Source organism: Haemaphysalis longicornis, unplaced genomic scaffold, assembly GCF_048455015.1.
Source record: "Haemaphysalis longicornis isolate Haplotype H1 unplaced genomic scaffold, Haemaphysalis longicornis Haplotype H1 scaffold_12, whole genome shotgun sequence".
Classification (NCBI taxonomy): domain Eukaryota; kingdom Metazoa; phylum Arthropoda; class Arachnida; order Ixodida; family Ixodidae; genus Haemaphysalis; species Haemaphysalis longicornis.
In genome coordinates, this window is record NW_027526225.1 from 111,013,379 (window position 1) to 111,040,746 (window position 27,368).

At 47.1% G+C, this 27,368-nt stretch overlaps 1 protein-coding gene across 3 annotated transcripts in view; it reads left to right on the top strand.

The window, feature by feature from the left end:
* The first annotated feature begins 3,318 nt into the window (after nucleotides 1-3,318).
* LOC144163243 (excitatory amino acid transporter 3-like) overlaps nucleotides 3,319-27,368 on the top strand; it is an 87,581-nt gene continuing 63,531 nt past the window's right edge. Inside the window, exon 1 of one of the 3 annotated variants that reach the window (XM_077694115.1) lies at nucleotides 3,319-3,480. In XM_077694115.1, the coding sequence (XP_077550241.1) occupies nucleotides 3,334-3,480 (147 nt within the window). In that variant the 5' untranslated portion in view covers nucleotides 3,319-3,333. Of the gene's footprint in view, nucleotides 3,481-22,124; nucleotides 22,385-22,411; nucleotides 22,430-27,368 lie in introns of those variants that run through there. The other 2 variants (XM_077694118.1, XM_077694120.1) reach the window with 2 other exon arrangements.

The window sequence follows — 27,368 nt, forward strand, 5'->3', positions numbered from 1 at the left end:
CCCTCCCTCCCTCCCTCCCTGCATATCTCTCTCTCTCTCTCTCTCTCTCTCTCTCTCTCTCTCTCTCTCTCTCTCTCTCTCTCTCTCTCTCTCTCTCTCTCTCTCTGTACCTACCTACCTACCTACCTACCTACCTACCTACCTACCTACCTACCTACCTACCTACCCGCCTGCCCGCCTGCCCGCCTGCCAACCTACCTACCCACCTACCTGCCTACCTACCCACCTACCCACCTACCTGCCTACCTACCTACCTACAACGGGAGCAGTGCTTCCACCAAGTCGACCCCACCTACGACTTCACTCTCTAGATGATTACCTCAATCCCCAGGTGCTATGTACTAACGCAATGTCTAGCATACAGCACGAACCTTAAAGGGGCCCTAAATAGGCTGCCAAATGTTACGATTTTGCGTGCGCAGTCACTGGAGTACTATCCAAGGAACGTCATCCCGCAAAAATTGTTTAAATTCGTTAAGTATTAGCCGAGTTATCGCTCATTAAAAGGGGCCACCCATAAGGCCTGGGGCTCTCCTTCTCTAGTAGCTCCTCCGAAGCACTGTGGAAGCCGCGACGTCATCGACCCGGCGCAAGACCACCGAGAGAAACAGGGCAATCCATCACCCTCCTTGATGTACGTGCAGTCATTGGCTGCGCCAAGCCCTGCGCGCGCTTTTTTTTTTTTAGCACTCGACGCACATGCTCCGCCCACCAGATTCCGGTTGCACGGTGAGCGCTGTCGCTGTGGTTCGCGTTCGCGGCGCCGCACTGGGCAGTGTCTCGTGCGTCATAGAGGCGCGTCAGAGCGGGAAAGAACTGCGTCAGAGCGCGCAAGTGTGGCGGCAAGGTATGGTTGGTGAGCCAGGAGAGAAAGTGAAATCTTTTTTTCGTGTTTGTGCGGCCCCTGCTTTACGCAGAGGTGTAATATTTGGTACACGCTGTCGTGAAGGGGTACTCTAGCGATTGCGCGATTGAAATGGCGACCTTCGGAAGCCTATTTAGGGCCCCTTTAATGGGGCATAAAGCCAAATACAACTTCATTTAATTTGAAACATCTAAGCTTTAGTACCTCACTCAGTTCCATTCCGGTCACGAAAGACGTTTGTTAACCGAAAAAACCAAAGAAATATAAAAAGCTTTAAAATTTCGCGCCACAGTGACGTGTTATGGGGAGGGGTGACGTCATGTGGGCCAGCCCTAAATGCATGATTTTCAGTGTGCTAACTGCACGTTATGATTCAAATGATATGCGATGAAATGGAACTAGGGGGCGCCACTACAATCGTCCAGTGATGTGTATTAGCGATGAAATTGCTGGGCGGCCGCCAATGACATAAACAAGATTCCGTGACGTCATAGAAAGTAACCGGAATGTGGCTAGGGAGTCGCCACTGCTACACACGATTTCTTTAATATCTTCATTATGTTTTGGAAGTTTGCGATAAAAATGGTATCATTGTAATCGGGACAAAACAGTCTCTTTAATGAACTAAACTTGTATTTTGCATTCACGGCCCTTTTAAAGGGGCCATGCAGACAAAACCCAAATTTGGTTTATTCGAAAGTTGCCTCGTTACAATCATACTGACAGCACTTGAACGTAAACTTTGCTCAAATAAGCTATATAATAGGAAAAAAAAAGGAAATGGGCATGCGAACCACTAGCTCATTTTCCGCAACAGAACCTATGATGTCATACGCGCCCAGCTCTGCGATTGGCTGAGGCCGCCAAAAGCAAACGCAAATTAGGCAGGGCTTATAATCTTGCCGAACGAGCTACATGCGCTTAAATTTAGGGCACATTCTTTTTATAGCAGTAAGAATGGTGGGGTAAACAGTGGAAATTACGAAAGCACACGTAAACATAGAAGTGCCGATTCGTACTGCTGTTGGTACTGCGCGCACTATGCTTGTTTTAGCTCCACAGACTACGAGGCTTTGGGGTTGTCTCAGACGACACTGGCCGATAGGCGTAAGCGGCGGTGTCTTACATGTCCATATCGAGCGAACACCATGTTTCACGAAGCGATTATTTTGTACCTTAACAAAAACAAGCCAAGCGTACAAATACGGCCGAAAAGAAAGCAAAGGCAGAAAACGGCCCGCCGCGGTATGGTGGCGCCATCAAGGTTGTCTAACGGTAAACTAGGCTCCGCAGCACACTAGGTTTAGCTTGAAGACCTGTTCTTGTGATGTCATTGCAGTCGTCCTGAAAACGCACGATTTGGCGGGAGAATCAAAGTTTCAACTTGGATTGATTAATTTCTCGGTGAATAAAGCATCGTTTCCTGCCGGAAAAGTGCTGGGGGCGCTATAAAACACGAAATCTTTCGAATAAAAAAACAACGTCTGTCATGTCTGCATGGCCCCTTGAAGTAAAAGGAGGAAGGTGTGTATTGGAGAAGATGATCAAGATGCGAGGATATGAGAGTTTCACTGTAAGAGGGCGCGCAGACAGTCGGCATGTCGGGATGACCTTATGGCATAGAAATGCCCCGGAGCGCGGCTGCTAGAAACGGATCGCAACGCCAGCGGCACGCAAGCGCCAGGCGGCTGCGCTCGTTCCCACCGCCCCCAGTCCGCGAACCGTGGCAGGCAGAGAGTGAAAAGGGAAACTCAAAGGTATGAAAGCGAAGCCATGGGGACTATTTCGGGTTCACGAACGTCCCGCGAGTGCGTGTACGCCGTTCACTATAGAATCCGCCCCAGCTTAACTTTAGCTCCTCCGCCAATACTATGGCTCCGCGGAAGGGTCACGTGGCATCTACTGTCCAATCAAAAGGCGGAGGTAGTGGAGGGGAGTCACCGGTTGAAGCGCGTTGCCGCGGAAGCCCGATTTGGGTCGCGCCTCTAACCTACACGAGACGGCCGGAGTTTGCGCGCAAGAGTCCACCTCTTTTCTTTGTAACTAGTGTTTCCGGGTGCTAATTTAGCGTGACCTTAGCGCCTACAGTAAGCCTAGTTAAAGAACCGGAATTCTTGAACGCGCAGATGAACCGAGCATGTGACTAGAGGCGCATTCTTCGCCGGTGAAACCAGGAGTTACCACATGAAAGATCTGGTATCGACCAGCGAATAACCGCCTCCCGGTTAACGTTATTTGTGAAGCCGAAGAACCAAGCACTTCCTCCGCGAATCCATCTTGAATTTCCTCCACATCTGCGCAGTTTAGGATAAAATCGCTAGCACAGTGGTCTTTGGAATCAGAAGCCGTCTCTGACCTTGTGTGAAAGAACGAAGAACTGTCCGTAAAAAGAACTGTCCGCAAAAAGAAAAACAGTAAAGGAGACTCGAAAAAGCGTGTAGCGTAACCGGGCTTGTGTGGGCTTGAAGATGAGTTCGGAGACGCACCTGTCGAGTTTCGACCCCCGGCGGCCGACGAGTCCTAGCTACTTGCGCATGGACCCGGAGAACCGTCCGCGGAGGCTGCTCGATCCCGAGGAGATTCCGTTTCTGCCCAGGGCTCGCTCATGGAGACGGGTGAGTGCGACGCCATCTTGTTGCCGCCGAAAGGGTTCTTTCTGATCGGGGAAACCAGACATCGGGGCGAAGTACTGAGATAACGAGAAACTCGCAACAGATCACCGGAAAGACATTATTCAAGTTCGCTCGCGTATAAGCTCTCTCTCTCTCTCTCTATCGCTCGCGCGGCAGACTCTAGTCTACAAAATAAAAATACAAGATTTAGGCTTAAAGGGACATGAATTTGTCAAGCTTCTGTTTTTGTTTGCATTGCGTAAACTGGCTCATGTTAACACACTTCAGCGTTTATCCGATTGACGAAGCAGTATCTAATTTATGAAACCTGAAATAAGAATAAAATACCACGCGACATTTGCGGCGGCCGCAACAACTAACAGCAACGACGCGCATTCAAGTTGCGATGTGATTGGACGATGCACAAGATTGGAGTTTAAACCAGTTTCGGTTACGGTTTACAAGTTCGGTTTTGGTTTACAGTGTTTACAAATTACTTAAGTGTCCCTTTAAGGACGTTTTTCTGGAATAGAAGTAATTTATACATCACATGGACCTTTTCAGTGTTGAATCTCCAATCCTTCCCTTCTAGTGACCCTGATTGCCACCTGGGTCTGTGAGTTAGCCCTTGTCCTCTTCTCTGTCAGTGTCTTTTTCGTGTGCTAAATCTACAAATAGAGTAAACAATCGTCATAACGAAGGCCTTTAGACAAGCGAACCGGCTTCATTATAAGCGATACTTCGTTTAAAGCGGGTTTTATGTGCTTTCCATACGCTGCAGTGGAGGCCATAAAACGCGTCGAATACAGCGAGATTTTGAATAAAGCAATATAGCCACGATGCGGGTTTACTGCATTGAAAAAGTAAAGCAACAAAACAATTTTTGAAACACTTCCTATTATTAAAGGGACCCTGCAACACTTTCGATAAGCGGTTTCACTCTGTCCTTCTCGTCTGGAACCACTGCGAAGGCTGTAGTTATCGCCAGCACGGAGCGGCACTGCGTGATTTGCTGGTCGCACCAGATACGTGTTTCATTTCTGCTTTGTTTTTTGTGGATTTTTTGAAGTTGCTATCGAAAAGCGTTCATTGCTGCAAACCGAAGGAAAACTGGCCAACAGCCGCTACATGGCCTCAGTGACGTAATTCGAGCCGTCGAAGAACGTCAAGACCGAAAAAAAGAGAACAATCTTTTGAGCGAGTTTACAAGTCATCTGATGGGCATAGAGCAGCAATTTTTGGCTAAGGACCCATCAATCTAAGTACTGGGTGTGCTGGGTGACTGCGTTCTGCAAGCATTTAGGATTTCAAAAAAATGTTGAAAAAAGTGTTGCAGGGTCCCTTTAACTTATAATCATGGTCGTGACGGATTGAGGCCATGTACGTTCGTGCACCTGCGATGGCGGACTGCGACTGTGCAGTCGTGTAGTGGCGATTTGTGCAATGAAATAAACTTTTATTTATTTCTCAAAATTCCTTAAGGCCCTCCGGAGAAGCTTGTTTCCAAACGCTTCACTGCACAGAGCACCCACGTGACATGTGCGATGTCACTGCGCGCGCTATTCTTTTGCGCGCCTGCTAAAATGCCCCTACCTTTCGCGCTCTGTGGCTCCAATGTAGAGTACCGAGTACTGGCGCTGCCGTCTTGGGTTCGAGCCCCAGCAGGCCTATCTCTTAGTTTTTTTTTTTTTCGTTGCTTACCTTATTTTTCTAGAAAATTTTTTCTAAACACAAATTTACGCATTTTTTTGTTAATAATAGGGACTTGGTATGTTTTGGATCGCTTCAGGTTGGGGAGCAGCCAATGACATTTAATTACCGTTCTGCGTCACACAAACAGACCTGTCACGTGGGTGATCTGTGTAGCGAAGCGTTTGGAAACACACCTCCGGGAAGGGGATTACATGTGGTAAGGAGTTACATTCGTGTCGTGTCACAAAAAGTGCAAACATAACACAACAAGAATTAAAATGACAAAAAATAAATTATGTTGCATCAGCGTAAGCAACGAGAAAAAGTACAAAATAGCAATAATAACAGTTATTCAAACGAAGAACACGGAGATGCACGGCGTCATCGAGACATCATTTACCAATGCAAGAACTGAGGAAAAGGAGGCAGTGAAATGATACGCAGTAGACTCACGATAATTCAAACTCGGATAATTCAAAATTTCGGTTAATTCAAACAAATTTATAACTTTTGGTTGGCCCGCCGTGTTTTCGATACATTTTAAAGCCGCCTAATTCAAACTTCTTCATTACGCAAATTCAGTCAATTCGTACTTTTTGCCTGTCCGTGCGGAAAAAATATCTGCTGCATTTGCCACTTCCAGCTGCACGCATCCTTATATCACTAACAGTCGAAAGCCGATTATCTGCTTACACGTGTCAAAGCAATGAACTGGCTGCCCTAACTGGCGTCAAAAACTTTGTTTTGAACTCTCAAGCACAGACAAACCAGTCATCCATTCGTTTTCTTTTTTCAGTGTGAATAGCACTTACTTCAGTAGCGCGTGTGCGTGCGTTCGTGTGTGTGTGTGTGTGTGTGTGTGTGTGTGTGTGCGTGTGTGTGTGTGTGTGTGTGTGTGTGTGCGTGTGTGTGTATGTGTGTGTGTGTGTGTGAGGGCGTGTGTATGTCAATACCTTGTGTATAACCCACGTGTGTATATATTTAGTCTTTACATGACCTTTTATTTGGCTGTTATCATATTCCTAATATTATGATATCATATTCCTAATACGCTGCAGATGCGGAAGGTAACGTTAGCTCTTCACCCCCTGTTGCCTTTATTCCCTTTGTGTGTGTGGGGGGGGCGTGTGTGTGTGTGCGTGTGTGTGTGTGGGCGTGTGTGTGTGTGTGTGCGTGTGCGTGTGTGCGTGTGCGTGTGTGCGTGCGTGCGTGTGTGTGTGTGTGTGTGTGTGTGTGTGTGTGTGTGTGTGTGTGTGTGTGTGTGTGTGTGTGTGTGTGTGTGTGTGTGTGTGTGTGTGTGTGTGTGTGTAGTTAAACATATGTGAATGTCTCATTACAACACAGGATGGCATGTTGCCCTGAGCCGCATTTCTGAGAACTTCTGATCATTCAAACTTCTGATAATATAAACAAAATCCCGGAGTCTCTTCGAGTTTGAGTTATCGCGAGTCTACTGTATATTATCTCTGTACTGTATATTATCCCTGTAGAATGGGGCAGAGATAACCTGAAGGATAAGAATTAGGTGGAGTTGATTCGGCCGGCATTCTCAGTTTTAACACTCCGTATGTTACGTGTTGTACGTGGTTACCGTGTTGACCGGGACCCGTCCGTGCACTTGTGCCTTCGTTACGGTAGGGGGGATTTGTTCCGCGGGCCGGCCGTCGCCATGCTTGTGCATTCGTCACGGTGAGGTGCGCCTCCTCGCCCTTCCGCGCGCGCGCGCAGGCGCAATCGGGCCCCGGTCAGCACGGTAACTACGTAAACGACGGAACAGGCGGAGTGTTAAAACACTCAATTAGAGAGGCTCACAAGAGGTTTCAACTTAAATTGAGGACGACTCAGCGAGCAATGGAATTGAAGATGATAGGTGCAACATGAAGGGACAAGAAGAGAGCGGAGTGGGTCAGGGAACAAACGCGTGTGGAGGACATATTAGTAGAGATTAAGAAGAAGAAATGGGCGTGGGCAGGGCATGTAATCCAAGATAACCGTTGGCCATTAAAAGTAACAGAGTGGATCCCTAGAGAAGGAAAGTGTGGCAGGGGGCGGCAGAGAGTTAGATGGGCAGATGAGATCAAGAATTTTGCAGGGATAAATTGGTCGCAGTTAGCACAGGACCTGGATAATTTGAGATTAATGGGAGAGGCCTTTGCCCTGCAGTGGGCGTAGATAGGCTGGTAATGATGGTGATGATGATGACTGTATATTATACGCTGATGTTATTGCGCAAAACATCAGTAAATTTTATAGCATTTGGTTTAGTAACAATGTGCGTTGGTAGGTTATTCCAGTCTATTACGGTACGAGGTAAAAATGATTGGGCAAATGCAAGGGTACGGAATTAATGCGTTGGCTTTGCATGAATGGTTCTAACGTGTAAAAACGGCTGTGGGTTCACAGATGAAGTCTTTATGAAGGGACACACGACAGTGCAGTTTATGAAACAGTGTTAAGCGAGATATGTTGCGACGATGAGATAACCCGACTGTGTGTATTGTAAAACGGTGGCAGCCACAATGCGCTCAAAAGTTTATGCGTGGAACTTAGTAGTTCACGTCCCTTCCCTTTGCTTTCGGCTCACGTATATCTGCTGTCGCGCTGACAAGCACGTGCGCATACACGCATGCGGGGACAAATAAGTTTTATCTTATTTTTTTATTGCCGTAATGTGCACGCTTACCTGTGTTACGACGAAGAAGAAAGAAAGCAGTGAGAAGTTCATCGGGGTACTTTAGTCTTCTTACGGGCTTAGAAGGCGAAAGTCTGGCGGTATTTCTTTTTTACTGTTGCAACGCAGTTCCGTCTCTCTCTTTTTTTTGCTTTCGTTTCCTTGTCTTTTGACGCGAATTACTTCGACGGCCTGTTCTGGTGGTGGTGGTGCAAGGGAGACAGAAATAGAAAGAGCGAGAGAGAGAGAGAGAGAGAGAGAGAGAGAGAGAGAGAGAGAGAGAGAGAGAGAGAGAGAGAGAGAGAGAGAGAGAGAGAGAGAGAGAGAAAGAGAGTGAAGGAGATATATAGAGAGAGTGAAAGAGATAGAGAGGATAGGGAGAGAGAGATAGAGAAAGAGAGTGAAGGAGATAGAGAGAGAGAGAAAGAGAGAGAGGATAGGGAGAGAGAGAAAGAGAGTGAAAGAAATATATAGAGATAATGAAAGAGACGGAGAGAGATAGGGAGACAGAGATAGATAGATAGATAGATAGATAGATAGATAGATAGATAGATAGATAGATAGATAGATAGATAGATAGATAGATAGATAGATAGATAGATAGATAGATAGATAGATAGATAGATAGATAGATAGATAGATAGATAGATAGATAGATAGATAGATAGATAGATAGATAGATAGATAGATAGATAGATAGATAGATAGATAGATAGATAGATCCTTTATTAGAAAAAAGGATGACCACTGGTCACGATGGACGAAAGGAGTATGGAGGGAGGGTAAGAGAAAATAAACAAATGCCAGAGGTATGGCTCATACCCACTCAAGGGGATTGGCCAGGAAAGGGGCGCTAACCGAGAGAAACTATATGCTCGGGAATTCAAAACCAGAAAAAGTAAAGAAGAAGAGAAAATAAAGACATGGAAAGCATGTAAGGAAATGAAACAAGAAGAGAAGGCGGTGAAGGAGAGGCAGTGGGCGAGAATGCACTGATAGCAGTGATCACAAATGCTGGGATCTTCTTGAGGGAAGCCCGGCATGGCCATCCGGGGGCTGGCATGGGAGACGGCCAGATTACGAAATGAGTAAGTGTACGGCGCAGCAAAGATCTGCGCGGCTAAAACCCAGCACCTTCGCCCCGAATGATGCTACTCCGTGTTTGCGTCTTCTTCCTCGCTTTCGTATCCGCGCTTTAATTGCGGCGCGAATTGCGTTAAGCAAGCCGACTGACATACGCCGCAGCTGAGCTATAGAATCACGGTTCTGGGCGGATGACTTGCGCCTGTTCTACTCGCGTGCCATCACGTTCAAGTGGCACGCGGAACGCACTAATTCTAAATATTCGGGGTTTCAAATTCACAGTTATGTGAATGTTGTGAAGCGGGCACATCAGTCTCGCAAAGCTACAGATTCCTGGCGAATCCCCCCAGGTGTGTATGTGCGCCAAGAGAGGAATGACAACTTCTGTGCTACGCTGGCGCACCATCAAATTTTCGAGCTCAGTGAAGTTGATTCTCTCTCTCTCTACGCTGGTAACGGGCGGAGAGCGGCTGTGAATATGGGGAAAAACTGTGGTTGATTCCTCTGTCATAGCAATCGGTAAAACACGAAAGTGAAATGTGCAGCGAAATCTGCAGCTGAGCACGATTTGCGACTAGGCGGCTGTCTTGTGGGTGTGCTTGGCGAGCGACGTCCTGCTGGCGGGTCGCTTCGGCAAAGGTGTACTGGCGTCATTACCGTGACGGATATGAGTTCAGTAAAATCTTAGTGTATACCGGCATAAAACACTTTCATGTTAAAATATAAAACCCGAAAACGAATAACCCTAAGAGTAAGGTACTCTTTAGTACCAAAGTTGGCTTCCCCGCAAGAAGACCCCGTGTACAGGGGTGCATCTTTTACAGGCCGCTTGCTTCGTTGTACTGGCGTCACTTCCGGGACGGATATGACGTAAGTGAAATGTTCGTGAATCCCGCAATAAAACACTTTCGTGTTAAAAAGGGAGACTTTGGTTTGGTGAATGGGAAACGAAACCCTCGATGTTTGCTGGCTTTATCTGGGACAGTGCCGCATTTCGATACCTAGGTGTGCCTTTGCACCAAATACGTAACACTGGGCCGCATTGGTCATTGGCACTACAAAAAAAAAAAAAAAAAATCTCGGGCCATCTCCACTTACGTGAAACCTGCGGAGGGGCGAAGCATGCAGTGTGTAAGTGTATTCTTGGCGCCTTGGCGTTTTTGCCAACGGAGATGAAACCATCGGGGAGTAGAGGCATACAGCTTTGCTGTAAAAGTCTCTTGCCTTTGAAGCACGAAGCTCTTTAGCGCGAGGCGTAAATGAGTGTCTCGGGGTTTTTTTAGTACGCGTTACGAAGGGTTTCAGCGCGAGGCGTAAACGACGAGTGTGCCGGTGTTTTTTTTTTTTTTTAGTACGCGTTATGTTCTAGCGCGAGGTGTAAACGAGCGCCCCGGTGTTTTAGTACCGTTACTACATGAGACGATGGTTACGATGACGACGTGAGACGCCGACCACCCAAGCTCCGATAGGGCTTCGCCCTAAAAGTCACGCGAGCTTCTCAGGCATGAATGGAGCGGGAACCTGCGCTTGTGCCGTCGTCATGTGTTTTTGTCCCCGTTAATTTGCGCGCAGTTTGTTTTTCGAGAGAACCTCCTGTTTTTGCGCTTGCGCATGTCTGTAAAGTCATCCTTGCCGCAAAGCTTGTTTATGTGTCGCAGGAACTTCATTGTGCGCGTTTTAAAGTTCAAGCTCTACATAAAGTTTTGGCGACTTTTGTGCGGGGTTCTCATGGGAACCTATGCCCAGGGATAATTTGTTTCTTCCATTAGCGTCGGGGGTACTGGGCTAACGCATTTGTTTGTACACTAACTTGTGTCTCGTTTTTTCTTCTATAAACTGACGCATCACCCACTTCTAAACGTTATTCAACAGCGAAAAAGTTTTCATTCACCTTTTATGTTTGTCTCCACCAATGAAGTTATTAGCCACCACGGGGCTTTTTAAAGAAAGTGGTTGACACTTCTTACTTTTTTTACTGCGAGATTTTCCGTGCAATATCTGTTTACCCTTTCTAGCCAGTAACGGTTTTACATTGGATAGCATAAGGACAGTGTTTTACAGCAAGTCATGCGTATACGTGTACTCCGCCAAATGCAAAAAAAAAATGTTTTTCTTTAAGCTGCATACATCAACACCCCCAGCGAAAACATAGTTGCGCCTTTAGAAAATTTTTGTGTAATTTAAATTGATTGTGTTGCGTGAATCTTTGTATAATTCAATCTTTCCTGTACTTGTTGTTACCTGCTGTGTCTCATTTTCGGGAAACATGCGCGAGTTCTATTGAGTTGTCAATTTTGTCTGAATTGATCTGTGCAGAATAGTGTTATTTCACTCCATGTACATACCCACTCCTGCGATAGCCCTATTGGGCTGCAGTGTGTAAAATTAAATAAACAAATAAAAAGGCATGTTTATTTCTTGGTCCGACAATTGTCGCTTATGTTCTCGGACTGAAACCATTCATCTTGCTTTGCTTTGTGCAGAGTTGTGGTGTGTTTTTTAGGTGCGGAGTACCTTAGGACCGCACAATGCCCGTCAGCGTCCATTCGTGCGCACACCACCATCAAGCGAAAATCAAGCGAAATTCGATTTGAGCCGTGAGTTGCAGTTTCATTTAGGGAATATTCAAGGTGCAACTGACGGCTCAAATCGAATGACGGTCGGGGCGCAAATCGGATGTCACTCGGGTCGCAACTTGGATGTCATTTCGAGTATCCTCGCCATCATCCACGGAGTGGAGATGCTGCCATTTCGTCAGCTAGAACGTTTCTTTTTTTGTTTTGCAAAGAACTGATAAAAATGGCATGGACATTGCCCCTTTATGCATTGTGATTCTTGCCTTTTCGAGATATAATAGAGTGCCCTACACTTATTTAATGTGATGGGATTGTTTAGCTTGTAGAAGTGTCGCTTGACTAACCGGCATGCGGAACCCTCTCGCCCAGCGAGGTCCATTTCCGGGAGCCGGCTGCGTTGGTGCGGAGCATTTGTGCGGCCAAAGTGACCCACCAGAGTGGCTGCATCTGTTGAACTCGCGTGTCTGCTTGCCGGAGTTTCGACGGATGCCTTATCTTAGCTGCAGTTATGTGCATCTTTTGGACGACTGGTAATTTTTGTGGTCTGTAATTATGGCAAGTTCTCCATGCACTAAAGAAAAAAACAGCACAGTTGGTAGAATACTACTCCGCGGCTGTTGAAATCCGGGCTCAAATTCCATCGGATCAAACCTGCGGTTTTTATCCAGCACTCGTTACAGTGACACCAATTTTCTTGACCGGACAGAAGCAACAATGACGACGCTTTTTCGCAGAATGGGGCTACGTGAGGCTTTCTCAGTAATAAGAAAAGAATACGGGGAGAAAGGCGCAGGCGAAGTAGCTGTCACCGTTCTTTGATGAGCGAAAAGTATGCATCGTCTGCGAAGGAACAGCCTAGCAGACGACGTTTGCGAGCGCCGTCTGCTAGGCTGTTCCTTCGCAGACGATAAATAATTTGGGATCATTCTACGCATGCGTCTGCTCGCCCATTTCGCCGCTTTGCAGCGTGATACAGGGCAAAGATATACCGCTGGTCGACGCTCCCGCGATGTTATTTAAAAGGTGGCCAGCTGTACGTGAGCTCTGAACTTTACGCGCGGTCTCACATTAACGACAGGACAGCATAGGACGGCTTCGTCCGCTGCACAGCAAAATGGGGGCCTAGCCAGCGAAAACGAATCAAATGTTGACGCAATGCGTCAGACAGAATTACAACTTCGAAAGGAATTCCTTGAGTAGACACTCACCCCTAGAGCACTGCTGGGACTTTGTCATTGCAAATTTTGATGCAATGCGTCAGACAGAGTTACAACTTCGAAGGGAATTCCTTGCTTAGACACTCACCCCTTGAGCACTGCTGGGACTTAGTCATTGCGGTAATATCGGAATGGTATTTCTCAAGGCCACATAAATAAATGTGTGGGTTGTTGAATGACTTCGAGCTTGAGCGTTCTTTTCTTCCTAACTATTTTTCGCAATTACAATAAAGATGGAAAAGAAACTGCTTTTTTTAAGAGTCTACAAATTTGATAAAATTTTACATGCGTGGTTCAGAAGCGGTAATAATCACTATGGAGGTAACAATAACCACTTACTGACTAATGATAAATTTTTGAAGTTTAGGGGGTCTAAGAGGAGGAAGAATAATTGAGCATGGTATAATTTGCCTCGAATGCAACAATAAACTGCAAAAATAAGCAGCCGTGATATAAACGGGGATGATGATTGATTGTAGGGTTTAACGCGCCGACGCAACGCAGGCGATGAGGCGCGCCGTAGTGGAGGGCTCCGGATTAATTTCGACCACCCGGGGATCTTTAACGTGCGCCGAAATCTGGTACAGACGGGCGTTTTTGTTTTTCGCCTCCATCAGAAAAGTGGCCGCCGTGGCCGGGAATCGAACCTGCGACCTCGTGCTCAGCAGCGCAACGCCTTAGCCACTGAGCCACCGCGGCGGGTATATAAACGGGGAGGTTCGAGAGGTATAACAAACACTGCGCTAAACACAAATGCGGGAAACGGGGCGGTGGAGGGGATCGGCCAAGACCAGAGGTTGGTACACAGATATTGCTAGGCATGTGATGCCTCTAAGGGGAATCCATGGGGGCTGTCGAGCTGCAAAGGGCACCACGGAACCATTGGCAAGGCGCCTGTAGGAATATTTTATCGCTTACCCGACTCTAGAGCGTCTCAATATTGCGCAAGGATCGAAATTCCCCGTCGACTTCGTAACCCGTGTAGACTTCCGTCTCTGTTCATTGCATCACCTACGGCAAGTTCCGGGAAGTGTCGGACCACCCGGAGAGTGATATCGGTTCCCAGGAATCCGTGCTTTCGTAGAGGTACTTGCATGCGGTGGTTGAGGCTGCAGCAGCGGACTGCGCAGGAGGAAAGCTTTAGAGAGGGCTCTCAGGCAGAGTTTTAGACCAGAGCATACTCATGCTGCTGTTGTAAAATCGCTTCCTTGACCTTTTCCGGGGAGCTTATTTCCAGACGCTTCGCTGCACAGAGCACCCACGTGACATGTCTGTTCGCGCGATGGATAATGGTAATTTAACGTAATCATCGGCTGCGCCCCAAACCTAAAGCGACCTAAAACATACAAAATCACCATTATCAACAAAAACAATCCATAGGTTTTAGTTTAGAAAACGAAACTAAATTAAAAAAAAATTATGCAACAAAAAAGAAAAACTGAAATAGACTTGCTGAGGCTGGAACGCAAGCCGTCAGCGCCAATACTCAGTATTCTACATCGAGGCCACAGAGCCCGAACGGAGGGCTCGTTTTAGCAGGCACTCAAAAGAATATGGCGCGCAGTGGCATTACACATATCACGTGGGTGCTCTGTGCAGCGAAGCGTTTGGGCACACGCTTCCGGGAAGAGATTAGCTGACGAGGACAGCCGTGCAGGCTGTCTTGCGAGGTAGGATGATGATTATTATGATGGCTGTGGTGATAATGATTATGACGATTATGATATGAGGGTGACGACGACGACAATGATGATGTGAAGTTCACAGGCTAAAAATAGGAGCATACGCGCACGTGGGCTCGGACCAGCCTTGTCAAAAGATGTCCGCGGCTCAAGAACATCTTTTACCGTGGTTTTCGAGGGGAGACGCAAAGATGACACTCAAAACATGCTCGAAGTCTTCGCGAACTGGAAATTTCGGGCACGAAAAAGTGTAAGCTTGTCCGATTAAAAGAAAAGGGGGGAGGGGGTTGTGATGGTCACGTTTAAGCGGGGTACGACGTAGAACGCTTTCGTTTTGCTTGGAAAAGATGCCCAGCACACGAAGCGTTCAGTCGGTGTCAATGGCCTGCATAAATAGATGAGCTCATTCCACGTGAGTTGACCGCTGCGAGCTCCTCAATGACGACAAGGTTGGTAGACCAGACTCTGCGATTCACTGAGCCACACCGCTGCCAATCGAGTGCTGTGCCGACAAAAAGTGGCCCTTTTATAGATGGTAGTCTTTTTTGGGATAGTTAAACCAGAAAATTTTGGTCCGTCTGTTCCGCGGTTCAGCCATCCTGCAAAGTTAAACGAATTCTTCAACGAGAAGTGTATATAAACAAAACTTTCCCGAACCATAAATCTTCTCACATAATTCATACTTAACTGTCAACATTGTTGAGCAAAAATAAAACATTAGCCATATTTGCGGCAAAATATGACTGCACAACTGGTATTCGCCGTAATCTTTTCATCATCACCATCACCATCATCATCATCGACATCAGCATCATCATCAGCATGTCTATGCCCACTGCAGGGCAAAGGCCTCTCCCATAGATCTCCAATTATGCTGGTCCTGTGCTAACTGCGAGAAATTTATCCCTTCAGACTTCTTGATCTCACCTGCCCTCCTAACTTTCTGCCACCCCCTGCCACGCTTCCCTTCTCAAGGGATCCCCTCTGCTACCCCTAATGACCAACGGTTATCTTGCCTCCGCATTACATGCCCAGCCCACGTCCATTTCTTCTTCTTAATTTCTACTAGTATGTCCTTCATACGCGTTTGTTCCCTGACCCACTCCGCTCTTTTCTTGTCCCTCAACGTTACACCCATCATCTTCCGTTACATTGTTCCATTGTACGCTGATTCGATTGGATTGAATAAACTTTATTTAAGCCGAAGTAACACCGAAAGTTGGGCGAGTTGGTAAATCATCTTGAAAGAAACACACACAGCGCGCAAAACAACAGGACGAAAGACGGAGGGATGTACAACACAAGCGCTGACTCTCAACTAGTTTTTATTAGAAACCCAAAGAATATATACACGCAAGTGTGCACATGCGCAGAGGAACAACATACGATTAAATCGACACATCACTCCGTAATGCCCTAAAAGATTAAATAACAAGCGCACATTCCAACTTAAAAGACGCACGTGGCGGGTAATTGACATTTCACGCAAGCATATGCCCAACTATCTTTGCTTCCTTTTCGTGGAGCTTGATGGAAGTCTGGCTGACGCAGTCATCCTGATAGAGGTTAATGTAGAAGGCCTCTACTATTTCCCGAACCTTCTGATTTCTGTGCTCGAAGAGCACTTCGGTATCAGCGAAAAGTGGTTCACATCCACGCGTTTCACACTTTTTTACAATGTGCGCGCAGATTTGCATACGTGCAGTTTTTCATTGTCCCTGCGTGCTCTCCTAGTCTGATATTCAGGCAACGCCCCGTCTGCCCCACATGCACTCTTTTGCAGGACAGCGGAATGCGGTGCACAACACCTAATTTGCAAGGCACAACGGCTCGCTTGTGATTGACACCGCACGTGTTCTGGCTGATACCAAGTGGACGACTCTTGTTCACCATGGAACAAAGCCTGCCTATTTTGTTCTTTGCCGAGAAGATAACCTCTACACCATATCTTGACCCGACATTTTTCAGCCCGTGTGCCAACTTGTGCATATAAGGCATGACGGCTCGTTTTTTCCCCCGTTCTTTTTCCTTCTGTACCTCGTTTCTTCCGTGCTTAATCTCTCGGACTAAGGTCTGACACACTGAAATTATAACATGGTTTGGAAATTCTGCTGCCTGAAGGCGGCTTACCTGATCACCAAAGCTTTTTTTCCGCAGTATGGTGGCATGACTTTTTTAATGCTGATCCGAGGGTAGACATCGCGAAAAGGTAGCCTGTGCGAGAAATGTTTCAAAACTTGTAACGGACGATGAACGGGCGCGGTGTGTTTCGGAATGTGCGGATGTGATATTACGGAACCTTCAGGAGAAGGCTAGGAGGAGTGTGCGATTGCATCCCATTGTCGATTCTTTAAGGGAAAATAAGTTAAAACTGATGACTGCAGACAAGGAAGGCTTTTTTGTTCTGTTGACGGATGGCCAGTTTGCAGAGAAGGCGTCGGAAGCCCTGGCAAAGAATTTTCACTCAGCGGAAGAAAAGCCAAAAAAGGGTTAAGGAGAAGGCTATGTGCCTTTTGAAGGAACTGAACTTGGATAGCTTGTCTAGGTTAGTAACAAAGGCGGAAGGCTATGCCTTGATGTGTTCTTTTCTATAAAGACACACAAACCGGAGCAACCTTTTCGAACTATAGTTTCCGAGAGGGGAACGTGGCAGGTAGTGGTTTCTACGTTTTTGCAGAAGCAGCTCGAAAGGTTGAGAGTTGAAGACCCCTTTAAATTAAGAAATTCGGCTCGGAAAGTTTGAGGGGTGCACAGCTTTCAGTGTTGATGTAGTGGACTTGTACTACTCCCTTCCACAACGAGTTAATGAAGTGCGTAGAAGAATGTATAAGAGACAGCAACGATGAGTTAAGGTTCCAAAATGACTGTGGTCTGACCGTAGAAGGATTTTTGGAGCTGTTGTTGTTTTATTTGCAATCGACGTTTATCAAATGGGAGCAAAAGGTGCTCCTTCAAAATGCAGGCGTCTGTATTGGTTCGAGGGTTGCACCAGCTCTTAGCAACATTTTTCTAGGGAAAGTTGATGTTAACCTGGAAAAGGTGCTTGGAGGCATGGTGGTCCTTGTCGCAAGATACGTACACGATTATTTGGTTTTTGTGCACCGGAATGAAGCATCAATGAAATATGAAGGTATCGTAAAGGCGTTTGAAAACCACAGTATGGGACTGAAGTTCATCAAAGAGCTTCCCGCAGAAGGTAGCTTACAGTTTCTAGATCTAGCCATAAATTTTGCAGAGAACCACACATGCTGGAAGTACAATCTTAGGTCGGCTAAACCGCTTCTTAATTATGCGTCTGGGCATTCGAAAATAGTAAAAAGAGGCATCGCGATGTCTACCCTCGGATCAGCATTAAAAAAGTCATGCCACCATACTGCGGAAAAAAGCTTTGGTGATCAGGTATGCCGCCTTCAGGCAGCAGAATTTCCAAACCATGTTATAATTTCAGTCTGTCAGACATTAGTCCGAGAGATTAAGCACGGAAGAAACGAGGTACAGAAGGAAAAAGAACGGGGGAAAAACGAGCCGTCATGCCTTACACGCACAAGTTGGCACACGGGCTGAAAAATGTCTGGTCAAGATATGGTGTAGAGGTTATCTTCTCGGCAAAGAACAAAATAGGCAGGCTTTGTTCCATGGTGAACAAGAGTCATCCACTTGGTATCAGCCAGAACACGTGCGGTGTCAATCACAAGCGAGCCGTTGTGCCTTGCAAATTAGGTGTTGTGCACCGCATTCCGCTGTCCTGCAAAAGAGTGCATGTGGGGCAGACGGGGCGTTGCCTGAATATCAGACTAGGAGAGCACGCAGGGACAATGAAAAACTGCACGTATGCAAATCTGCGCGCACATTGTAAAAAGTGTGAAACGCGTGGATGTGAACCACTTTTCGCTGATACCGAAGTGCTATTCGAGCACAGAAATCAGAAGGTTCGGGAAATAGTAGAGGCCTTCTACATTAACCTCTATCAAGATGACTGCGTCAGCCAGACTTCCATCAAGCTCCACGAAAAGGAAGCAAAGATAGTTGGGCATATGCTTGCGTGAAATGTCAATTACCCGCCACGTGCGTCTTTTAAGTTGGAATGTGCGCTTGTTATTTAATCTTTTAGGGCATTACGGTGTGATGTGTCGAGTTAATCGTATGTTGTTCCTCTGCGCATGTGCACACTTGCGTGTATATATTCTTTCGGTTTCTAATAAAAAATAGTTGAGAGTCAGCGCTTGTGTTGTACATCCCTCCGTCTTTCGTCCTGTTGTTTTGCGCGCTGTGTGTGTTTCTTTCAAGATTATTTAAGCCGGCAGAACTACCTTTTTGAGTCGTCTCCAATTTAAATTGAACCCTTTAATGAACCTCCAAGCTTCTGTCCCGTATTATTTTAATTGAAACCAAATGTGTGCTTGATATTAGCGATAGCGAATAAGAAACAATATTTTGACCCAAAAATACAAAAAAAAAAAAAGCTCGCGCGACCCTGGATCTTGTGGCAGCGTTCGAAGTTCAACAGTTACGAAATATCCCAGTAGGTGGCGCGCGAGCAGTGGAACGCGGCAAAATTGAATTGACTCGATCAGGCCTCCTCCGTGTTTATTGTGGGGGGGAGAGAAACGGGAGTGGAAGAGCGTGATGGCTGGGCGGGCGAGAGAATAGCGGATTTATGTCGCAGGAGCGGCAGAATACTGTCGTCTTTCTACATTTGCAACGATGTGAGCAGATACTGCGGCCATTTTTGTTTACTACTCAACAAGACGTATACCCGTCTCAAGAAAACTTGTGCAGTGCCATCTTCCCTGCACTTTAAACGGAAATAGTCCGGATAGGGAGGAAATGGCTTGTCCTCTAGCGCACTCCGTATACGGAGTTTTGTTTACTCCCCTGAGAGGGAGGAAATACGCCGGATAGGGAGGAAATGGTTTGTCCTCTAGCGTACTCCCCTGAGAGGGAGGAAATACGCCGGATAGGGAGGAAATGGTTTGTCCTCTAGCGTACTCCCCTGAGAGGGAGGAAATACGCCGGATAGGGAGGAAATGGTGTGTCTTCTAGCGCACTCCGTATACGGAGTTTTGTTTACTCCCCTGAGAGGGAGGAAATACGCCGGATAGGGAGGAAATGGTTTGTCCTCTAGCGTACTCCCCTGAGAGGGAGGAAATACGCCGGATAGGGAGGAAATGGTGTGTCTTCTAGCGCACTCCGTATACGGAGTTTTGTTTACTCCCCTGAGAGGGAGGAAATACGCCGGATAGGGAGGAAATGGTTTGTCCTCTAGCGTACTCCCCTGAGAGGGAGGAAATACGCCGGATAGGGAGGAAATGGTTTGTCCTCTAGCGTACTCCCCTGAGAGGGAGGAAATACGCCGGATAGGGAGGAAATGGTGTGTCTTCTAGCGCACTCCGTATACGGAGTTTTGTTTACTCCCCTGAGAGGGAGGAAATACGCCGGATAGGGAGGAAATGGTTTGTCCTCTAGCGTACTCCCCTGAGAGGGAGGAAATACGCCGGATAGGGAGGAAATGGTTTGTCCTCTAGCGTACTCCCCTGAGAGGGAGGAAATACGCCGGATAGGGAGGAAATGGTGTGTCTTCTAGCGCACTCCGTATACGGAGTTTTGTTTACTCCCCTGAGAGGGAGGAAATACGCCGGATAGGGAGGAAATGGTTTGTCCTCTAGCGTACTCCCCTGAGAGGGAGGAAATACGCCGGATAGGGAGGAAATGGTTTGTCCTCTAGCGTACTCCCCTGAGAGGGAGGAAATACGCCGGATAGGGAGGAAATGGTGTGTCTTCTAGCGCACTCCGTATACGGAGTTTTGTTTACTCCCCTGAGAGGGAGGAAATACGCCGGATAGGGAGGAAATGGTTTGTCCTCTAGCGTACTCCCCTGAGAGGGAGGAAATACGCCGGATAGGGAGGAAATGGTTTGTCCTCTAGCGCACTCCGTATACGGAGTTTTGTTTACTCCCTAAGAGGGAGTATTTTATAAACTACCCTAAGGGAGAGATTTTTCACCTTGCTGGGTAGGAAGACTGGTTGCTTTCACAGCGCAACACTTCATGCGCCGACAAGTCCTACGCTGGTTTGGTAAAGGGAAATGCTTGGTAAAGAACAGACGTCGGTCACTTATATTGAGGCATCTTCTTATGCTTTGTCGCCACTGAGCATCCTGTTATATATACATTCGGAAGCCAAGCCCGCAGCGGGCTGATTGCAGCTAGCATGATGCCCTTTAACGGTCATCCTGCTCAGTGGCGACGCAGCGTGAAAAGGCCCCTCAAAGTAAACGACCGGTGTCACTTCTTGATGAAGCATTTCCCGTAAATGTGGGCCACACTCTCAAACGCTCTTGAAGAAGTGAGCATGCGCGCAGTTTATTGACTTTGCAGCCAGACGGTGCAGCATACGTCGGAGGCTGTGCGCTCCGTTGTTCGTATTTCTTTTAATCCACCCCTGTACATTTCGATACAGCCTGTCCAATTTCTCGCCTAAAACAAAAAGCGCTAATCAAAGTAGCTTATACGGAATAGGCAAAGTTCCGCAACGCCTTTTCAAAACGGCAGTTTGTGTAATTTTCTCGAAACGTTCAATGCCACCGCTATGTTTCTAATATTACAACCACTTTGCTATCGAATGAATTTTGGCTTGCTACCATCAGTCACTCGGAAAATTCCTTTCCATAATCAATTTAGCAGTCAAGCTTGCCATCACGGCGCAGCGTCCCTGACAGCACCCTCCAGTGTCACTTCAGTGTTTATCCCGTACATCAAGCATTCCGATATGACCATCAACCTTGACAGCAACGAACCTTGATGGTTGGTTTAAGGAATTTGCAACATTCCTCGGAAAAAAAAAAAGAAAAAGACCTTTCAGTGTTTTGGAGTCGAGTAAGTTCCCGAGGTTAGTTCCTTCAAATTACACGCAGTTGTATCATGTCTTCATTGCCCGTCTTACCAGGAACAAGCCAGAATTAGGCATTCCGCAGATCGTCACCTGTCCAGTCAAATTTTCCCATTTTGGGGGTTTAACAAGCCGAATCCACTCCTGGCCTACGAGTCACGCCGTAGTGGAGGGCTCTGGATTAATTTCGACAGCGCAAGGATCGTTAGTGCAGTTCCAACGAAAAAAAATGCGCAAAAAAGGGGGACACGGACGAAGTCAAGACAGAGACACATTGCTGTGTGTGTGTGTGCCCGTCCCCACTCCGTCCGCATCCCTCTATGTTGAGCGATCAATTTTTTTTATAATTACAGAGTATACCAACGTGCCCAGAATACTACCCTTATCATCTTTAACGTGCGCCGGCATCTCGACACACGCTCGTTTTCGCTTTTCCCCGCCACGGCCGGGATTGAACCCGCATCCTTGGACCTAGTAACGCGACGCCGTAGAGCCACCGACTGATTCATTGATTGTGGGTTTTAACGCGCCGACGCTACACAGGCGATGATGCGCGCCGTAGTGGAGGGCTCCGGATTAATTTTGACCACCTCGGGATCTTAAACGTGCGCCGAAATCTCGAAAACACGGGCGTTTTCGCCTTTCGCCTTTATTAGAAAAGCCGCCGCCGCTACCGGGAATCGAACCCGCGTCCAGCCACTGAGCCACCGCGGCGGGTCGTCATCCGAGTCCGGCCATCCCGGTGACCGCGAGGTCTTCCGTGCTCGCACCGCGCGGCGCTAGGATAACGAGCGTGCGTGACCAGCAGCTGCGGCCGCGTAAACAGCAGCGTCCGGCGTTGCCGGCGTGCAGCCAAGTCCCGCGGCGGAGGCCTTCCTGAAGCGAGGGTAGTCGCACGCGTGGCTCTCCCTCGTCGCTCTGACCGACCGGTTTCCCCGCGCGTCAGGTGCTGCTCAGCGCAGCTCCTGTTTCTGGGCCGTCGAGCGGCGTTTGTTCGACGGAAGCGTCGTCGCATTCCGACAACGGGACCGCCGGCATGGACTCGTAGCCGACCGCGTGCTGCTGCTGCTGCTGCTGCGACAGCCGACCTATCAACGAGTACGTATCACACTCAGCCTCTCCCTATACGTCGGCGGCAGCGCGGTAAGCTCGTTTTCGTGCCGGAAGCGTTTGTCTTCTGATGACATTTTCGTCTGCTCCCAAGGCGCGCGAGCGTGGTTTCAGTTTTCGCACCCTCTATACTTACTCGCTGGGAACGGAGTGGCCGGAGGGATCGTTTCCGAAGCGGCGAGCAGAGAGGATAGGGATTGCGCGTAAGCGGGATCGGCATACTCGCACCGCAGGATTCTGTCTAGATTTCTGTCTAGATTTTTAACTACCGCGGTGGCTTAGTGGCTAAGGCGTTGTGCTGCTGAGCCCTTGGACGCCGCTTCGATCCAGGCCGGAGCAACCGTTTTTTAGATAGAGACGAAAAATGAAAACACCCGCGTGCCGAAATTTCAGTGCACGTTAAAATAACCAGGCGGTAAAAATTAATCTGAAGCCCTCAGCTGCGGCGCGCATCATATATCCCACGTGTTGCCACGGCGCGTTAAACCGCTTTAGTTCTTTTTTTTTCAAGTGGAGTATTCTATGGCTTGGGTTTTGCGCGCATTTTTCCTGCGTGTGTGCAAAAACGTCTTGCGGCGTAGCCAACTTTACCGCGAATGCTAATCAGAAAACGGCTGAAAACGGCATCGGAAAACTCCTGTTTTATCAAAACTTTCCCGAAAACAGTTATAGGACAATTGGGCTCTAGGGTGACTCTATCGTTCCTCCGAGTTTCATTTTCTTGCCGTTATTAGCGAAGTTGTAAACGTTACTGAATTTCAACCAGCAGACGGGCATTCAGTAATGTTTACAACTACACTTTCAGCTAACTAGTAATGGTTAGTAAATGAAACTCAGTGTAACGGTAGAGTCGTGTTAGCGGGTCGTTGTCATATAAGTTTTGTTGAGAAAGTTTTCACGAAACAATAGCAACAGTCGTGTTCTGCAACCACGCTCCCTCCGAAGACGGTCACGCATTGACAGCAGACAGGAACTCTGTTACGTTTACTGTGAATTAAGCAATTAAAAAGTAAACGAAAGATGTCGTAATAACAGAGTGGCCGTAGCGACCATTTGTCATTTAAATGTTTTTGAGAAAGTCTGGATGAAACAAGAGTTACAGCCGTTTTATCCCGAGCCTTCGCTGTAAAGTTGGCCTTACCGCAATGATTTTCGCACAAGCGCAGGAAAAATGCGCAGAACCCTAGCCGTATTAAGCTGCGCTTTAAAAAAGGAAAACAGACCAAAGCCAAGAATACGGCGCAGTCTCCGCGCAGGGTGTAGTAGCCCGCCAGCTGGGCGGCACACCTCTCAGAAGTTCACTCCTAGAAGGTGGAGTTTTGACAGCTCCGATTGCGGTGGATGCGTTTAGTTTGGTTTTTGTCGCAGGCAGGCCAGAGACATTTGGGAGAGAGCGCGGCTCCCGGGTCATGCGAGGTGAACGTTTCTATGATGGATGGGCGACAAGCGGCTGTCGTTTTAGTTTTATTGTTGTTTTTGTTTTATTTGTTTTACTTTTTTTTTTTGCTACGGCTGCCATTCCGCGCAGCTGTCCTGCTTCGAAAAGGAAAAAGAGCGCCGAACAATGTACCTCTCCGACAGTGCGGACTTTCTAAAGTTAAGTGCAACCGACGCCAGAGCTGCTCGTCGGTTCCCGCTGCTTCGAAATACTCGGTATAGCGAACACTGGAGGGCTTGGTCGTCTGTCGGGGTGGTTAGGGTTCGTAATATGCATGGAACTAGCCGGCCACCTGGTATTTCGCAGCCAACTCGCATAATTGCTTTGTGTTTGCGTTTATCCACGGCTGATAGCGTACAACTTGCGCGGAGAAATAGCAAGCTTGTAACGTTTTACTGTTTGAAGTAAACATTTATCATTACAGCTGTTAAAGATAGTGAAAAAAATTTCCGCGGGTTCCGTCTGCGGGTGAACCGAGCTTAAATACGTCAGAATGAATTAAAACTGTTGCTACGTGTGCATATTTGGATGACTAAAAGGAGGGCAGCTTGCTGGGCCAGTTGGTACATTTTGAAGGTGAAAAAAACCAGCGAAAAGACGGAAGACGTAGAAGAGACGAGACAACACACACGCTGGGTGTGTGTTGTAAACAACACACCCAGCGTGTGTGTTGTCTCGTCTCTTCTACGTCTTCCGTCTTTTCGCTGGTTTTTTCACCTTTAAAAGGAGGGAAGCTGCGTAGAGGTAGAGACGTGAGGGGTTGAAAAAAAAAAAACACACAAAAAGCATTCGAAAAAAACAGGTTTTTGTTTTGTTCCTTTTGCAATCAAAGTAATGTGGAAAAGAACAGACAGAACTTCTCCGGGGAAAGTCTTTGTGATGCGACCAATCTGCAGAGAGCGAAACGTTTTCTGAAACCAATGATTTGACGTGAAATCGTGCGCAGATCATGAGAGCGGAAGCTCTGCTGTGGCTTTTGGGATGCAGAATGAAACAATTATATTCTTTTCAGTGTAGGCGCCAAACATTCATCGGGCACTTAAGTCTCTTAAGTGATCCGAAGGCGAAAGCCAGCGATTATCGAAGTCTTCTTCACTGCCGCATCCGTATTTGCGGTACCGTTATGTTCATCTGTCAAGCGGCACGCATCCGGAAAATTCTTGTTCCATCCCGGCACGCTACTGGGTTAGTGCCGTAGTCACCACACTTGACTGCCGCTTTTGGCGACCCGGATTCAAATTCCATTCGGACCCAAGTAAGTTTCAGTGTATATTGTATTTACTTATTTTCTTTTACAGCGACCGTAATTTAGTTTCATTCGTGCAGTCTCCAGCAACTACGGTCAGTTTTCGCGCTTCATGAGACATTTAAGGCTTCCGCCTTAAGAAGTATGCGTAATTTTTTAGATATGTGTGCGGAATCGTCTTTTTTTCAGTTTTGAATATTTTTCTGAAAAAAAAAATGAAAAAAAAACGGTGTTTTTTTACGTGCCTCAAAATTTTACGGAAACTTACATCTCTAGGTGGTTAGAACATTATCACGGAGCGCCATAGAAACCAAACAGTCGTTTTAGGAATCACCTGAGGTCTCTTAGGTAGAGTCTTGGTGCAGCTTTTCACGCTTGTTCTACCTGTTGATTATGTGGCTAATGGCCCAGTCTTCTTTGCACTTTAAAGTTCTTTAATAAACTATTTACCAACGCAGCCTACACACCAAAACTCTTCGAAGATGATTCGCACTCGGCGTTCTTCCACGTTGCCCCTATCACCATAACTGTAAAGCCCTCCGCCATCTCACCTGGAGCAGTCCTACTTTTGCCATTTATCTACCCCCCCCCCCCCCCCTTCTAACGAGCATGGATATCGTTCCCACATAAACCCCCACGTACTGGATCCGTACGCACTTCATGAAATAGTAATTTGTTCACTCAAAAGCTCTATAGCAGGACTATGAGAATGCGGATCTGCATTGTGTCCTTCGCTAAGACGTCCAAGACTGAACTAGCATGAATGAAAAAATATCTCTTCACGGTGTCCATGAATAACTCCCTCCAAAGCAGTCTATATTTTCTTGTCTGAATGTATCCTCCTCCCCCTCTTTTCTAATCACTTAAACCCCCCTTACCTGAGCACGGGCCCTCCTTTTCGAATTAAATTAGAAGTTCTACTACTACTGCTACTACTACTGCTACCACCACCATCACCCTTTCCATTACCACCACAGCTACAATTGTTACTACTATTGCTACCATTACTACCCCTACCACCCGCAATACTACCGTCACTACTACTACTACTACTACAACTACTACTACAACTACTAGTACTAGTACTACTACTACTACTACTACTACTACTACTAATACTACTACTACCATTACTATCACTACCACACCTAATACTGCCGTTACTGCTACTACCACCACCACTACCATTAGCACTACTATTGTTACCACCCCTAACACTACCATTACTACTACTACCACCCCTACCATTACCACTACTATTGCTACCACTACCACCCCTAATACTGCCGTTACTTCTACTACCACCACCACTACCATTAGCACTACTAATTATCCTTCGGGTGGTGAATCAAAACGAATTGACGGCGTAAGCCGCCCACATGGGTAATCTCTGAAGTGAGACTTCTCTGCAGAAATACAAAGTCTGCCCGCCGTAAATGAAAAAAAGAAAAACGCCCTTTCCTTGGTGTTAACAACGAGCGTTCAGCGATGCTTGCGTCAGCGGGAAGCTGTCTTTCCCACGCTCATTAGTCGGCCCGCGACCTCGACTCGACCTCAAACTGAGTATATTTCCTCGAGGTTGGCGCAGCGTGTCGTCCTTGTCATTGCGTCACTATACGGCGACACAACCAAAGAGTCAGCGACCCGGCACGTCTTGCGGCATACTGCAGACGTAGCGGCTCGTAGTGCGTCCGCGCTAGACGCAATCCTTGGCACTTCTGAAAGCACAAACAGGAATATATCCCCTACCAAGTGGGTACAAGGTTGGATTAAACACGCCAAAGAGCGCGAAAGAAAGCAGTAAAGTGCAAGAGTGATACAGCGCTGATGTCTGTTCAGCCGCATGTTGTGGGCATGAAAATTTGGAATACTTGGTGCATGTTACACTGCTTTGAATGTATACGTGCGACGAATAAAATTTCACTGACCCTTCCAGTCTGTGAAAAAGGACGACCGGCGAAGCTGGGCGCAGTCCAAAACGAGCGCTTGAAACAAACAAACAAACATGTTTGTCGTTTGTTTGTAACTTGCGATTGAGCTATACTTCCACTGGGGTTTTATTTTGTGGTCAAAGATAGGGCTGTCCGTCTTCCTCCAGTGGAAGCCCATTGACAGCTGATGCGAATTCTCCAGTATATAGTAGACTCTCGATAAACGGAACTTCAATTAAGGGACCGAAAAAAATTAGTTCCGTTTAACAGGAGTTTCGTTTACTGAAATAGATGTGTGAAAGTGCAAATTTATGTGCGTACACTCTCTTAATACCATTTCATGGAACTCTTAGCACT